This window comes from Hermetia illucens, chromosome 2, assembly GCF_905115235.1.
Source record: "Hermetia illucens chromosome 2, iHerIll2.2.curated.20191125, whole genome shotgun sequence".
Lineage (NCBI taxonomy): Eukaryota > Metazoa > Arthropoda > Insecta > Diptera > Stratiomyidae > Hermetia > Hermetia illucens.
This window is the reverse complement of record NC_051850.1, coordinates 122,043,099-122,058,855: the sequence shown is the minus strand read 5'-3', so window position 1 is coordinate 122,058,855 and position 15,757 is coordinate 122,043,099. Positions and strand designations below refer to the sequence as shown.

General features: G+C 45.4%; 1 protein-coding gene across 1 annotated transcript; it reads left to right on the top strand.

The window, feature by feature from the left end:
- Positions 1-6,015: 6,015 nt before the first annotated feature.
- LOC119649580 (microspherule protein 1) lies at positions 6,016-14,246 on the top strand. Its single transcript, XM_038051784.1, has 4 exons — positions 6,016-6,259; positions 6,504-7,143; positions 13,358-13,996; positions 14,056-14,246. The coding sequence occupies exons 1-4, from the start codon at positions 6,156-6,158 to the stop codon at positions 14,146-14,148; spliced, it is 1,476 nt and encodes a 491-aa protein (XP_037907712.1). The 5' UTR covers positions 6,016-6,155; the 3' UTR covers positions 14,149-14,246.
- Positions 14,247-15,757: the final 1,511 nt, after the last annotated feature.

The following is a 15,757-nucleotide window of genomic DNA, read 5'->3' as shown; positions in this document are numbered from 1 at the left end:
GCATAACATTCAGAATTGGGGGAAAGTACTTATCGAGTCTTCAGCCTAGATCCGAAACGTTTTCATAATAGTAGGGTCGTATCGGACAGGGTGTGGCTATCAGCACCCAATAACGGTCTTAATATGAGGCTTGGCTCCTGGAGAGCTACATATCAACCCCAGAGAGAGAGATAGACTGGTTCCCAGAAGTCTATATTCCGCATCAGTTTGTCTTGCAGACCACTGCTTGACCTCCATACATTTCTTCACATATAGAAATTCAAGCGTTGGATCGGGAATTGTGCCCCCTATATAAAGTTTTCTTTTTTGGGAAGTGGTGGTGGATGGGTCAGGCATTCCGCTATCCATTCAGTGGAATCCACTGTCCTAGGAATGATGACGAGTTGGTTGCTCCAGAACTAAATGGAGTAAAATAGTGGAGGAAGAATATTTTTTTAAAGGAGTCTTGCAGGGAGCTGAAATATGGACGGACTTAAGGTAAGTTTGCCAGGCATCACAGTTTTCCTATATAAATCGATGCGTCTATCACTGGAGTGTTAGACCTTACCGCGCTACGGGGACTATGGCACGGCGGACCTCTTAACCCCCATACTCGTGGGAATCAAATGAGTACAAAACAAGAAAAGAAAACGAAAACCAAACAAGCGGGGCCCCGTACCGCACCAAAACTGGTTAATCAGGCGGAGGCACGTCTCCGAATTACTGAGAGCCAGGTGTCTACACCCAAGAAGGGAGAAGTTGGGACGTCAAGCAGTGGATCCAAGGTGAGCATTGGTATACTGCGTGGACAACAGCCAACGAACACCACTGCTCAAAGAGCAGAGACCAGCAAAAGCACGTCTGAGATAAATATAACATACGTCAGGAAGGAGACAGGTCTCAGTGGCACGGTGTTAAATGGTACCTGCGCTATCTGAAGGAAGGCCTGCAACCAGTAGAGGCCCTTAAGAAGGCTCAGGACAGACCTAAGCCATCTCTACCGGAGCCGAAGCATGAAGGGAATGCTCTCAAAAAATCCAAACCTGAACCCAAGGGAGGAGAAAACCCGGGCAGGTCAGGAGTGAAGGCAGGACCCAGGAAGCCCGCCATTAGGTCAAGGGTATTCGGCTGGCCATACTGCCAAAAAGGTTTCTCGAGCAAATATTCACTCGTGAGGAGCAGGAAATCATTGAAGACCTTGTCGTCAAGCAGATGATCAAGGGTTGGACGTCGAAACTGGTGTTCACCGGGATACGCTTTCGACCAGGCCTTATACTGGTGGACTGCGCGACGGAAGACACCGCAGAATGGGTTAGAACCATAGTTCCTAGATTGCCAGGCTGGGTGGGCGGCAATAGAAACGGAACACCTTATGAGCCTCCTAATTGCTCAGAATGAAGATCTCCATACTCGACTATGGAGAGTCTTCAGAAGCAAGGTTTAGGGCAAGGGTAAACTCGGGTGGAAAACTTACCGAGGTCCCTGAAGAAGTCTCGGAAGCCATAGAGGCAGAAAGGATTGGATCAACCAGGGAAATAGACCTGCTACCCAATGAAGAGCAGAAGCTGGACGACCTAGATCTAGGACCCTAGGGCTCAGGGTGGGCAGCGACGCGCAGGAAAGCGCCATATCGGAGGAGGAGGGTGACACTCCGACAGTGGAAAAGAGCTCCAAACAATAACGGAGCCAATAGCCAGAACTAAAATAGCCCAGATAAACCTCCACCATGCGAGAGCTGCATCTGCAGTGATTACAAGGGCAAATTCCAAGGAGAACATTTGAATAGTGCTGGCTCAGGAACCCTGGGTGTACCGGGGACAGATTCGCGGTCTGCAAGGAGGAAGTATGCAGGTAATTTGGGACTCCTCTTGTGAAAAACCAAGAGCATAATTCTTAAACGTAATTTAAAATACATATATCTTTCACAGTTCTTAACCGGGGACCTTGTGGCTATCCAAGTCTCATTGGAAGCCGGGAGGAGCACTCGAGAGACAGTTGTAGCATCGGGATACTTCCCAGGAGACGAGAGCCGGGCTCCACTGGAACAAGTCGCAAAACTGACGAAGTATTGCGAGGAGAGGGCGTTACCACTTCTTCTGGGCTGCGATGCCAACGCCCACCACGAAGTCTGGGGAAGCAGCAACACCAATCGTAGAGGTGAGTACCTTCTCGAATTTATTCTTAGCAATAAGTTAGAAATATACAACGTAGGGAACACTCCAACATTTGTGACCAGCACCAGACAGGAGGTACTAGATATAACTCTAGGAAATACCCTAATGAACGGAATGGTCAGGAATTGGAGAGTGTCGGATGAACCCTCAATGTCTGATCACAGGATAATCAGATTCGACATTGAGGGTAACTCCGAAATAAAAAGAATAATAAGGAATCCCAAGAGAACGGATTGGGAATCCTACACAACGCACTTGAGCAACAACATTGCCCACCTTCAAGGGGGCGGTGACATCAGGAGCGAACTGGAATTAGAAACGGTGGTGGAAAACCTCAACACAATCGTTATTGACGCATATGAGGCCAGCTATCCGACCAAGACAGTGAAGTCATCAAGGGATGTACCATGGTGGAACAAGAACCTAGCCAGAATGAGAACAGCGGTACGAAAACTCGTTAACCGGGCAAAACAAACCGGGGACTGGCGGAGGTATAAAAATGCACTGACTGCGTATAGCAACGCGATCAGGGAAGCGAAACGGAACAGCTTTAGGGAATTCTGTGAAGGGATTGAACAGATCACAGAAGCAACCAGGCTGTACAAGGCTGTAGCCAAAGACGGGGGAATATCCTCTGTCTGCTTGAAAAAGGAAGATGGGACATTTAGCGAGAATGAGAAGGACAGGGTATACCGGCTTCTCAGAACTCATTTCCCGGGGTCCTACCCCTCGGTGGTAGGCGACAACAGTCTGCCTGACACCCCAACAATGAATAAAAGGGGAAGGAAGGAGAGCTGGAAACTAGCAAAAGAGGTATGCTCAGAAGCTAAGCTAAGATGGGCAGTGGGAACTTTTAAACCAATGAAATCTCCCGGAGTAGATGGCATTTTCCCAGCACTTATCCAGAGAGGCCTAGGAATTATCTTAGAGTCTCTTCTGAGGGTGATAAGGGGGAGCATAGCACTGGGTTACATACCAAAGGCATGGAAGCGGGCAAAAGTGGTCTTTATTCCGAAAGCGGGTAAAAAGGATCCTTAACACCCTAAATCTTTCAAACCAATCTGCCTAACATCGTTCGTACTCAAAACGGTGGAGAAGGTCATAGACAACTATATTAGAACTAACGTTCTAAAGCGTAATCCCGTACATCACGGTCAGCACGCTTACCAGGCAGGACGGTCAACTGAAACTGCTCTGTATCAGCTGACAGAAGTACTACGGGACGCCATAGAAACAAAAGAAATTGCACTGTGCGCGTTTTTGGATATCGAAGGAGCATTCGACAACACATCGCACACAGAGATAGAGGATGCCATAAGCCGGAAAGGAGTGGGAAACACCTTGGCACTCTGGATGGGCAAAATGCTAGAAAGCAGACAAATAGAGGTGCCGAGAGGTATAAATTCTATTATCATGAACACCACTCAGAGCTATCCACAGGGTGGAGTACTATCGCCGCTGATGTGGAGTATGGTAGTGGATGAACTCCTGGACGTTTTAAAAAATACTGGAATACAAGTCCAGGGCTACGCGGACGACATTGTTTTAATCTGTAGGGGCAAATATGAAGATACCGTATGTGATAGAATCCAAACTGGATTAAGGGTTACTAGTGCCTGGTGCAGGAAGGTGGGACTGCGGATCAACCCAACCAAAACCACCATAGTACCATTCACTAGGAGGCGTAAGCTGGATCACCTGAGAGCCATAACATTACATACATACATACATTACATATGGAGGTGAAACGAGAAACAGAGATCAAATATTTCGGAATTACGCTAGACCAAAAATTACTCTGGAAGACACATGTCGGAAACACTTGTCGGAAAGCCACGAGGGCTCTGATGATTTGCAGCTCCATAGCAGGAAAAAATGGGGTTGCAGCCCGAAGATACTATTTTGGATATATACTGCAATAGTAAGGCCAATTATTATCTAAGGAGCGGTAATCTGGCTGGTTTGCGTGTGTATCAGTGGGGCAATGAGGACATGCCCAACGGCTGGAGGTCCTTCTGGGATTAACTCCTCTCCATCTGCACATACAGATGCAGGCAAGGTGATCAATATTCAGGATGGCCGATAGTACGAGTGAGGCGGGGAGCTGCCTAAATCGAAGGAAGATTGATATTCTTTCTAGGCGGTATCCCGAATTACTGATACCAAGGGATAACACGACAACGAGGTTTCACTTCGATAAGAAGTTTGAAACACGGTGGAGTAACAAGGCAAACTGGGAGAGCGTGGCTGCGACATACGGCTTAAACCAGCAACTGATTACTTGGTATTCTGACGGATCCCTCACAGCAGAGGGTGCCGGTGTCATTGGTCCAAGGAAAATGTACTTTGAGCCAATGGGCAGGTACACTAGCATATTCCAGGCGGAAATATACGCCATAGACAAATGTGCCTCCTTTAATCTGCAAAGGAACTACAGGGGGGCAGCACATAGCTATTCTCATCGATAGCCAAGCAGCGATCAAGGCACTTAGGTCCAACCAGGTGAACTCTAAACTGGTATGGGAATGCCTTGAGAGACTGAATACATTCGGCTCGTCCAACAAGGTCTGGATACTTTGGGTTCCAGGCCATGCTGGGTTGGAAGGCGAGGCGGCGGACGAACTAGCCAAGAAGGGAGCAGGGACGCCTTTACACGGGCCAGAACCCTTCTGTGGAATCGGAAACGGTTTCATGGCTATGAATCTAAGAAATGAAGAGAAACGGTTGAGGAATCTATATTGGGCGGGCCTAGCAGGGATGGAGCAGTCCAGGGTGCTTATTGGGGGATACGAACCCATGCGCACAAAGGATTGCTTAAACCTCATTAAAAAGAACCTCCGAATCATAGTGCGAATTCTCACTGGTCATTGTCGGCTGAACTATCACCTAGGGAAGCTAGGGATTTCTACGAACACTGCCTGCAGGTTTTGTGAGGAGGAGGACGAAACCTCCATACACGTCCTAGGACAGTGTCCGGCACTTGTGCAAAGTAGGTCGATACATCTGGGAGAACACTTAATACCAGATGCAAAGCTGAAAGATCTGGAAGTAGCGAACATACTAAAGTTCCTAACGGTAACAGGCCTGCTTGAGATACTATGATCAATAGGTACACTATACCCATATAAAAGGGGCACAATAGTTCTTCAAGGATGCGGATTTCCCTTAACAGAATAATAATAATACTAATAAGCACTGGTGACTTTAGACTCATAATAGCACCTACTTTGTAATGCTATCGAAAACTATACTGTTTCTAACTTAGGATAATACGTGTCTTTTTCAGTCAAATTAGCACTTTTTACAAGTAATTGATACTTCCCGCCAACTGGTAATTTTTTAAATAATTTGATTCTTTTTCCAGCAATGTAGTGCTTTAGTGCCTGGCAAAAGCAGGCAATTTTTCTTTAATTTAAAAATTTAATTAATAACACAATAATTTAAAAAAAAACGAATTTTAGTATAACTAGATCTCCAATTAAATGTGGTGAAAAATATTTCATAATTAATAAATGCAATCAAATAATGATATTTGTTAATAAAAAATACTTCTTTATGAATTCATTTTAAATACAATAAGTGCCTGAAATGGTGTCATCAACCGGCAAAGTTTAATTTTAATGCCACGTCGCAAATTCAAGGGTAGATCAGATTGCATGGCTTTCACTTTGCGTCTATTTCATAATCAACCAGTGCCACAATCTCATTTCTAAAGATAAGTCTCCATTCAAAATTTGCTCAAGGCTCCAGGTCTGCGATCGAAATGCATTTCAAGTCATCCCAACAGAAATTCAAACCATTTCTGCCGCCATCCACTACAGCCACATCGGGCCCTACCATCCACAATCCACCCTGCAATACACTTGCACGAAAAAAAGCTTGTCGACATCGGCACGTCAAATTTCTGTTTCTGTGCTCCGCTCGCATTCTTTGTTTGGCATTTTTAACAGTTAAAAAGTGGCCGACTAAGATTTTTAGTAAATTGTTTAAAGTTCGGTTGCTATGGAAACAGGTCACTTGGCAGGCTCCGATGTTGTTGCAGAATTCACTACCTCCCAAAGTCTCATAACAGCCGCGGATGCTAGTAGCGATCAGAAACGTCGAAGGTTTGTTTGCCTGAAGCATTTTTTTTCTCGGTCTGTTTGTAAATTTCTGCTTATCTCACGATAATTACACAACAAATAGTTTTGCATTACGAATGCGCGTCAGACACGAGTAGTTGAATTAATCGTTCGCGTGAGTGGCAGGTCGTGTTTTAGAGCGTGGAAAACGTGCCGAGTGCCTGTGCCGAGAATTTTCTCGTTGCCCTTAACCTCAAACGATTAATTTTGCGTGTTAATTCTCTTGCAGTTCGTCGCGTTCGATAAAACGTAAGCGTTTCGATGACGAAATTGTAGAGTACAGTTTGGGAATTCAACCTTCTCAGATAAACCGGGTTGGACGTTCACGTACCCAGTCGCAGTCTCAGCAAGCGACAGCGGCCGTAGGACCGCAGCAGACCTTTGTCCAGTCAGAACCTATTGTTTCGACGCCAACCACCCCGGCTCCGATAACGCCGCAGCCGGCAACCCCGATACTAGCCGCTCCACCAAGCACCCCGCAGCCCGTGGTTCCACAGGTTCCGGTCGCAATGCCGACTCACGAGCGGCGCAAAAGCAATAAGAGCAGCAAGAAAAGCCGCAAGTCTCGCGGCACTAACCAGCTTTCCACGAAGGATTTGGGTCGGTGGAAACCAATTGATGACTTGGCCCTGATAATCGGCATCCAGCAAACCAATGACCTGCGGATGGTGCATCGCGGGACAAGGTTCTCGTGCAAGTTCACCATGCAAGAAATGCAGTCGCGATGGTACTCGCTATTGTACGAGGAACCGATTTCCAGAATTGCAGTGGCCGCGATGAGAAATTTGCACCCTGAAATGGTCGAGCATGTTCAGAGCCGGGCACTCTACACAACGCTGGAAGAGGAGTTACTAGGAACCGTTAAAAGTGTAAGTTTTTAGAAATTTTGCATTTCTTTTATTATGAGCGAGCACTTTAGAACGTTCACTTCTCTGCGGGGGAGGCTTTTTCGAGTTGATTCATGGAAGTCTATTTTAAATCCCTGGTGATTGGACCACATCAGATATGCATGAATTCTTGCGGTTTGCTTCTCATTAAGCGATTTACTTTCGCTAAGAACGTACAATCCTGCTCAGTTCGTTTGCCAGCATCTAACCTACGCGCCGTTATGGTTCTCTATTTGAAAATTCAACGTAGGCGAAAAACGGCGTTAAGGCGTCAGTAAAGATCATCTTGAACTTGTTTCATTGAGAAGACAACCCAGATGATCACAACTAGCATGAGAGTAGCTTTCGAAGAAAGCTGTCCACTCAAGATGCCAAAGAAGGGTAAAACACCATCGTGGAACTGCAATTGGCAAAACAGGAGAACGACACGGATGCTACTCAATCGTGCTCTGAAGGGTGAAGCAGGCACTAGCTGGAATCGCTATAAAAAGGCACAGAATGCTCTAAAGAAGAGCATAAGATCGGCTAAACGATCATCATTGAGACGCTTTTGCGAAGAGACTAACTCTCTTGAGGCAACCTCAAAGCTGAAGCGAATTCTGGTCAAACAACGTAGCCAAAAACTGTGTTATTTACGTTTACAGAACGGGAAGTACACAGAAAGCGAAGAAGAAACGGCAAACCATTTGCTTGAAGTGCACTTCCCAGGCAGCATCCAAAATCTAATTTCGGGGCCAACAGGTGCATACAGCCCGAGAGGCTGGAATCTGGCATGCAAAGTATTATCACTGGAGCGAGTGAAATGGACATTTAACTCGTTCCATAGATACAAGTCTGCAGGTCCGGATGGTATCATCCCTGCGCTAGTAATAGAGGGAACGGATGCCCTGGGTCTACACATTCGGAAAATATATCGCGCATGCCTAGCACACGCTGATATTCCAATTAAGTGGCGTGATGTGAAGGTGTTGTTCATTTCCAAACCGGCAAAAACCCAATTTGTGATACGGCAAGACAGCATGGAATCGAACCGCTGCTAATCAGTTGGACCCTTCACGCGCTAGAGTGTAGGAAAATCCACATGTCGTCGGCCAAAAGTCTATTGAAGCAGGATGTATCAGAGGCTGCCCACAGGGAGGGGTTTTCTCTCTTCACTGTTATGGCTCTTGGTAATGGGTACCCTTCTGTGGCTCCTGGAGAACAAAAAAATATCGTGCAAGCATTTGCGGACGATCTAGCCGTAATAATTATCGGCAAGTTTGCGGACACAGTATGTGACCGCTTCAATGCAACTCTGCATGAAATCCACAGCTGGTGCCTCCGCAATGGACTCACGGTGAATGCTAGGAAGACTGGACTAGTTATGTTCACTAGGCACGTCAGGTGGGGCAGCGATACGCTCCCCACTTTAGCAGGGGCGGAAATTCAGCTGCCACAAACAATAAAGTACTTAGGAGTACATTTCGACTCCAAGTTAACGCATCACATTCAGGAACAATATCAGAAATACTGCAGATTGCTCTGGTGCTGTAGGAATGCGATAGGTAAGACCTGGGGACTTTCACCCAAACGGATATACTGCATGTATACATCCATAATAAAACCCATTTTGATGTATGCATGCATCGTCTGGTGGCCAATACTGAAGCTGCTAACGCAGATTCAGAGACTTGGTTGCCTAAGTATTACTGGAGCAATGAGTACTACCCCGACTGCGGCACTTGAAGCTATCCTAAATTTACCCCCATTCACTTGGAGGTGAAACGGAAAGCAGCCAACGACGCATATAGGCTTGATACCATAGGGGCGTGGAAAGGCGGGCAATCCCACGGTCATGCGTCTATCTAGAAATTACTTGAATAACATCCGGTAGCCCTGATGCCGACCGATCATATGGTTTCTAGATTCGTCTTTGAAAAGACATACACTGTCGTAATCACCGAAAGAGAAGAATGGTCGAAAAGTGGTCATGATTACAGACCTAATCTTCACCGACGGGTCAGTCATGGAGGATGGATCGGCGCAGGGGTGTTCTCGGAGAATTTGATTATAGAACTGGCCCGACTCATCGGAAAAATGGCGACCATATTCCAGGCGGAGATATATACCATTTCATTAGCAGCAGAAAAGTGGAGGGATCGCACCATTCGAATCTGTTCTAACATCGCCGGTAATGAGGAGGCTGACAGACTGGCTCTGGATCCACAATGGTGGGGCCAGAACCAGTTCTTGGAATCCGACCATCTACTGTCAAGTCTACTCTGAAGGGTGAAATTGCAAGGATTCACGCAACCGAGTGGAGAAATTTGGACTCTTGCCGGCAAGCGAAAATCCTTGTGAAAGAGTCTAGGGCCACTAGAGCGGCATTGTCCCTTAAGAAGTGGGACATGAAAACCCTAGTATGGCTTTTAACAGGACATTGCTCCTTAAATTACCATATGGAAAAGATTGGGGTAGTGGTTTCGGCTATGTGCAACCAATGTGAGGAGGAGGAGGAGACGGTCCTGCACTTTTTATGCAGCCGCCCGGCATCCTCAGACGAAGACACCTTGGCAAGGTTTTCTTTAATGAAGAATCTGCATACTCTCTGCCTCTGGAGAATGTTCTCAGATTCGCTAAAGCCTGCGAAGCCATTGAATAGGCAATTTAACTTGAACCTCTGGGACCGATTCCGATTCGTGTTTATCATTGTCTGACGGAATCGAATCCCATCAGAACTGCATTCTATTGGGATACTTGCCTGATATTGCGTATCAGCAGAATGACGTTCGACGAGATGGTTAACAATGGAGTTTAGTGTTTTTAAGCTAGCAATTTCCAAAATTAGGTAGAACAAATATACAGGAATTTGTGCGAAAAATGCCAGGAAAATTTTTCACAAGGTAGAATATCAAGATTTGGAAAGTAAAGTAGGCCGTAAAAATGGTTCTTAGATCACCGCAAAGGAACTGTCCTAAAGCAGCCCTATTTTAAAAGCAAACGAAAAAAAGAATTTTATGCGAGTTGTCACAATCTCGGCAGATGCCGGATTTTAACTAATACTAGAACGGAAGTGCCAAGCATTTAGGCTCGGACGATCATACCTATTTAAATTTCAAAGAGGCGCTGGGGGTAGGTCGCAACATCGAGCACATATGCAGAATGGTATATTTCTGCATGGTTTGAACCAGACTGTGTGGGTGTCCCAGGACATCAAGGGAAGTCGTGAGGGATTTAGATACAACGCCTGCAGCTGACAATACAATCTGTTCGAGACGCCATATTTTTTCGATGCCCCGAGCCAGTGGCTCATAATTCACCTTCTTCTCCACGTGTTTCCGTTTAATGTTGCTTTTATGGAGCATAGCAACGTCAATAATATATGCGGAGCGACCCGTCTTGTCAACTAACAGCACATCATGCTTGTTGTGTGGAATATAGCGATCAGTTAGAACTTGCCGGTCCCAATACATACTGTAAACAGAACTATTAAGTACTGCTTGCGGCTCATATCGGTAAACCAGACAGATTCCCGTGATCAGCCCATGCTTGTTTGCAAGGTTCTGATAAGTCACCTTACATGTGATGTATTACATCGGTGCCATAATAGTGCAGCCAGAAACGCCACGTTCTTCTGACACTAAGTGTTGTCGTAGAGCATACCAGATGAGTTCGTGTGGCACACGGTCAAACGCTTCTCTATGAGTAACCGCGCATCGTGTATTGCGTCAGTAGTTCCACAGTCCTTGACAAATCCGTCTTGATTCGCGGTTATTTCAACAATTTAGCCAAGAATGCGTCCGTTGTGGTATGCGACAGTAACCGGATCGGACGGTAATTTGAACATTCTGCTGGACTACGTTTTTTTTCATAGGGAACTGTGATAATTTCTTGCCAGTCAGATGGTGTTCTGCCTTCCTGAATAAATTGCTTAAAGAATTCATTTAGATACAGTGTTGGGCCTCAGCTCAGATACGATGTCGTCAGGTCCTGCTGCTTTCCCCACTTTTCATTCGTTTTATGGCAATCAGAGCCCCGCTATGACAAGCAACAACGGTACCAGTCTATACGAAGTGCATGGCTTAGCAGTCATACTGGTGGATGCACGACCTACCTAAATCTCTACCGAACTAAGGAGTACGGCACCCGTGTTGAAACGCAGCACCACGCCAAGGCCTGAATGTCACTTCTCGCTTGAGCATAACCAACAACCCCTATGAAACTCCCACTAGGAGGCCAACCGCAAATAACCGAGCTGCACCCACATACAACGGGAGTTCACTCGAAGTATGGGAGTTCAGGGGCTATCTCGGTTCCCATGGTACCAGTATACCCCTGATGAGGTTTCGTGCCCAATTTGCCACTTCAGATGAATCCCCGTTCAGGCTCGGGTCTGACCGCCCTAATCAGGCCTTTGGAGCATTAGCCTACTGCATCACGGCCGGCAAGCCAAAGTGAGTACAGCATCTTCCGGTGCCACCACTATGGAGGTTCTCCTCGGCCACTTGGTTTGGCCGACAGGGTTGCCGCCCCGTCTTCCTCACCGCCACTTCTGAGCACCAGTTGCGCTGAAAGATGTAACTGCTCCCAATGTCGGCAATGATTGTGAAAGTGGAGGATGAGCAAATTCTTCAGTTGAAATCTGCTCGAAATATTCTCGCCAACTATCCGTTGTGGCTCGACGGTTGGTAAGCAAAGTACCGTTCTTGTCATTAACACGAGAGAAGTGTTCGATATCCTGTGTGCGTTCATTACGGCTTTTAGCAAGTCGATACAGATCTCTCTCGTCATCCCGAGTGTCCAGTATATCATAAAGATTTTTTGTAATGGTCCGCTCGGGTGACAGCGACCGCTTTCTTTGCTTCCCGGTTGGCATTCTTATAAATTTGCCAATTAGGAGGCGTTTTATCGGCGAGAAATTTGTGGTAGAGGCGTTTCTTTTCACGGACCTTCATTTCAACATCATCATTCCAAAGCCAAGTATCTCGGTTAATGTACCGCTTATCTGGCTTGGTGACCCCGAGGGTTGCAGAGGCCGCTTTGTAGATCGTGCTATTCATTTTTCTTCCCCATTACATTCCCATAATGGTTGGTAATCGCGTAAGTGAAATCATTTCTTCTTTCTTCTTATAAAATCGTCACCATTTTATGCGCTGTGGTACGCGTTGTTTTATCGGTGGTTTAATTCTTAGGATAGCAATCAAGGACCGATGTTGAGGTGCGATATTCTCATATGGAACAACTCTGAAAACAGTGGTGGTGGTAAGACGTTAGCGTCTTATGAGAATATAGTCGATTTGCGTTTTACTGTTCCCACTACAAAATATAGGAATGGGAAATGAGACAATCAATGTCATCCACATGACCATTAAGGTCAATGATGATATAGTCATCAGCAGGCACGTTACAAGTCTTTTCATCGAGAAGTTGCCAGAAGGCATCGGTATGCGGTAAAGAAGTGAAAAGTGCGTTCAGCTGACATAGTGGCCCTCTGAGATGGCAATGCCAACATAGTATTGAGTGTGTGGGCTTCCAAGATAGAGGAGTTTATAGCCATTTTTACCATCAAACCATCGGGTTTCTTGCAGAGCGGAGATATTCCTTTTCTAAAGGGCTCTTGCGAATTCCTTGGTCTTTCCACTTAGAGTGCCAACAGTAGGGTGCAGAGATTTATTTATTTTGCTCGCCCCATGAAAGAGTGATTAGATGTTGTTAGCGTTAAATCCTTTAAATATTGTAGTCGAAGTTTGGCCGAGCATTTCAAATTATGGATGACTTAAGTGGCTAAAGGCCGCGGTTTAAATCTCACCGATGGCAGAGAGAGTTTATTTTTAAACGAAGAACTCTAACACATTTCAAGGCCCTAATCAAATATGGATTCTTGCGCAAACGATTATTATTATTTCATATTCGGTGCCATGTTGCCCGTGATTGAAGCCACATAATTCTCTAACTTGTTCTCACACGGCTATTTTTTATGCAATCTTCAATTGAACTAGTGATTCCAAAAAAACTTGATCTTGACATTTTGCAAAAGGATTCGAATTAATACCAAACCAGATGGTGAGTCCTTTGGCTGCAGTTGATAGTGTATGGATTTTTTAAGGTAGAAGGGAGATGGTGACTCTGATTCGAAGTCAATCTCTTCAATTCTTTCTGCTTTTATAGAACCCGATGGCTTTTCGCCACTTACATATAAATTGCTTTCTTTTTGCAGACTGAAAATCCCACAGTGGAAACATTCCAAGAGTTACTTGACAAAAACCCGGCCGCGTTCTACCCAGCACGCACAGCAAAAGCGCTTCTAAACCATTGGACCCTAATGAAGCAATATTCTCTGTTGCCCGATCAAACAGTTAAGCCAATTCCAGTTGAGGACCACACATTGAGCTTTTCCGATGCCGAAGAAATGCTCAACGACAACGATCTTCTCGACCACAAAGATGAAGCGTTAGAGATTGAACTTGCTCTGGCCGATCGAAAAAATAAGAAGGAAATTCGCCATCTGGAAAACGAATTGAGTCGTTGGACAGTTTTGGTTGATTCTCTGACAGGCATTGGTTTCACACCCGAATTCGATAACCAAACGTTGGCTGTACTACGAGGGCGCTTGGTCAGGTACTTAATGAGATCCAAGGAGATTACATTTGGACGGAGTGCAAAGGATATGACTGTGGACGTGGATTTGTCACTGGAAGGACCAGCTTATAAGGTATCACGGAAGCAGGGAACTATTAAGCTGCGCAGTAACGGCGATTTTTTCATATCGAATGAGGGAAAGCGTGCGATCTACATTGACGGAATGCCTTTGCTGCAAGGCAACAAATCGAGATTGAATAATAATTGTGTTGTGGAGGTTTGTGTTTGTGGTATCTGGTTTGTTTTATTTTACCTGACCCGAATTTTTCTTTATAGATTGCCGGTCTCCGATTCGTGTTCCTAGTTAATTATGATCTAATAAATGCGATACGGCACGAGAGTGCCAAAACTACTGTACCATTAAATTGATTTAAATAAGACTCCAGAAGTTAGTAATAATTTGATCATTGTATATAATCCACAAATCATTATTGAATAAATGTCATTTTACTCTGAATAAGACTAAACACCTTCTTTTATTTAATGTTATTTTGACAGAACAGGACACTACATGTGCAACGTTTTTGTAATATGAAGTACCTTTCAGAAAAGCGAAAGATTCTCCTTATTTCGCAAAAACTAGCGTTCTACATCGGCAATCGGTAATAGGAACCTGGAATATTGTTGAACTTATTCAGTTTAAATGAAATGTATCATTTATAGCGGTTCCACCTGTCCATCTTATCAATGTGATTTTGAGTTTTCTAGTGGTGAACATTTGCTACGTAACTAAAAAGTAAGAGATATCTGCTCTTCAATCAATGTACGAAAAATTTTCTCATATTAAGCGAGGAGATCGCTGATCGCCCTGATTTACTAGTCTATTGTATAGGGTTAATGTTATCCTCTAGGGCGGCGCTAGCGTTATTCTCTTTTTTGAAAGTCGACCTTGTACAAAATCGTAGGGTTTCGGTTTAGATTAGGAGCATTACAAGATCATGCAATGCTAACAAATGTTCGCAGCGATATCGAAATTGACATGCAAGGAATCATCATCATCAACGGCGCAACAACCGGTATCCGGTCTAGGCCTGCCTTAATAAGGAACTCCAGACATCCCGGTTTTGCGCCGAGTTCCACCAATTCGATATCCCTAAAAGCTGTCTGGCGTCCTGGCCCACGCCATCGCTCCATCTTAGGCACGGTCTGCCTCGTCTTCTTTTCCTACCATAGATATTGCCCTTATAGACTTTCCGGGTGGGATCATCTTCATCCATACGGATTAAGTGACCCGCCCACCGTAACATATTGAGCCGGATTTTATCCACAACCGGACGGTCATGGTATCGCTCATAGATTTCGTCATTGTGTAGGCTACGGAATCGTCCATCCTCATTTAGGGGGCCAGAAATTCTTCGGAGGATTCTTCTCTCGAACGCGGCCAAGAGTTCGCAATTTTTCTTGCTAAGAACCCAAGTTTCCGAGGAATACATGAGGACTGGCAGGATCATAGTCTTGTACAGTAACAGTGCCCTATGGTGAGACGTTTCGAGCGGAACAGTCTTTGTAAGCTGAAATAGGCTCTGTTGGCTGACAACAACCGTGCGCGGATTTCATCATCTTAGTTGTTATCGGTTGTGATTTTCGACCCTAGATAGGAGAAATTGTCAACGGTCTCAAAGTTGTATTCTCCTATCCTTATTCTTGTTAGTGTTTGTGTTTGACGAGTGCGGTTTGATGTTGCTGGTTGATTCGTCTTCGGTGCTGACATTGCCACCATATATTTTGTCTTGCCTTCATTGATGTGCAGCCCAAGATCTCGCGCCGCCTGCTCGATCTGGATGAAGGCAGTTTGCACGTCTCGGGTGGTTCTTCCCATGATGTCGATATCGTCAGCATAGGCCAGTAGTTGGGTGGACTTGAAGAGGATCGTACCTCTTGCATTCACCTCAGCATCACGGATCACTTTCTCGAGGGCCAGGTGAAAGAGGACGCATGATAGCGCATCCCCTTGTCGTAGACCGTTGTTGATGTCGGA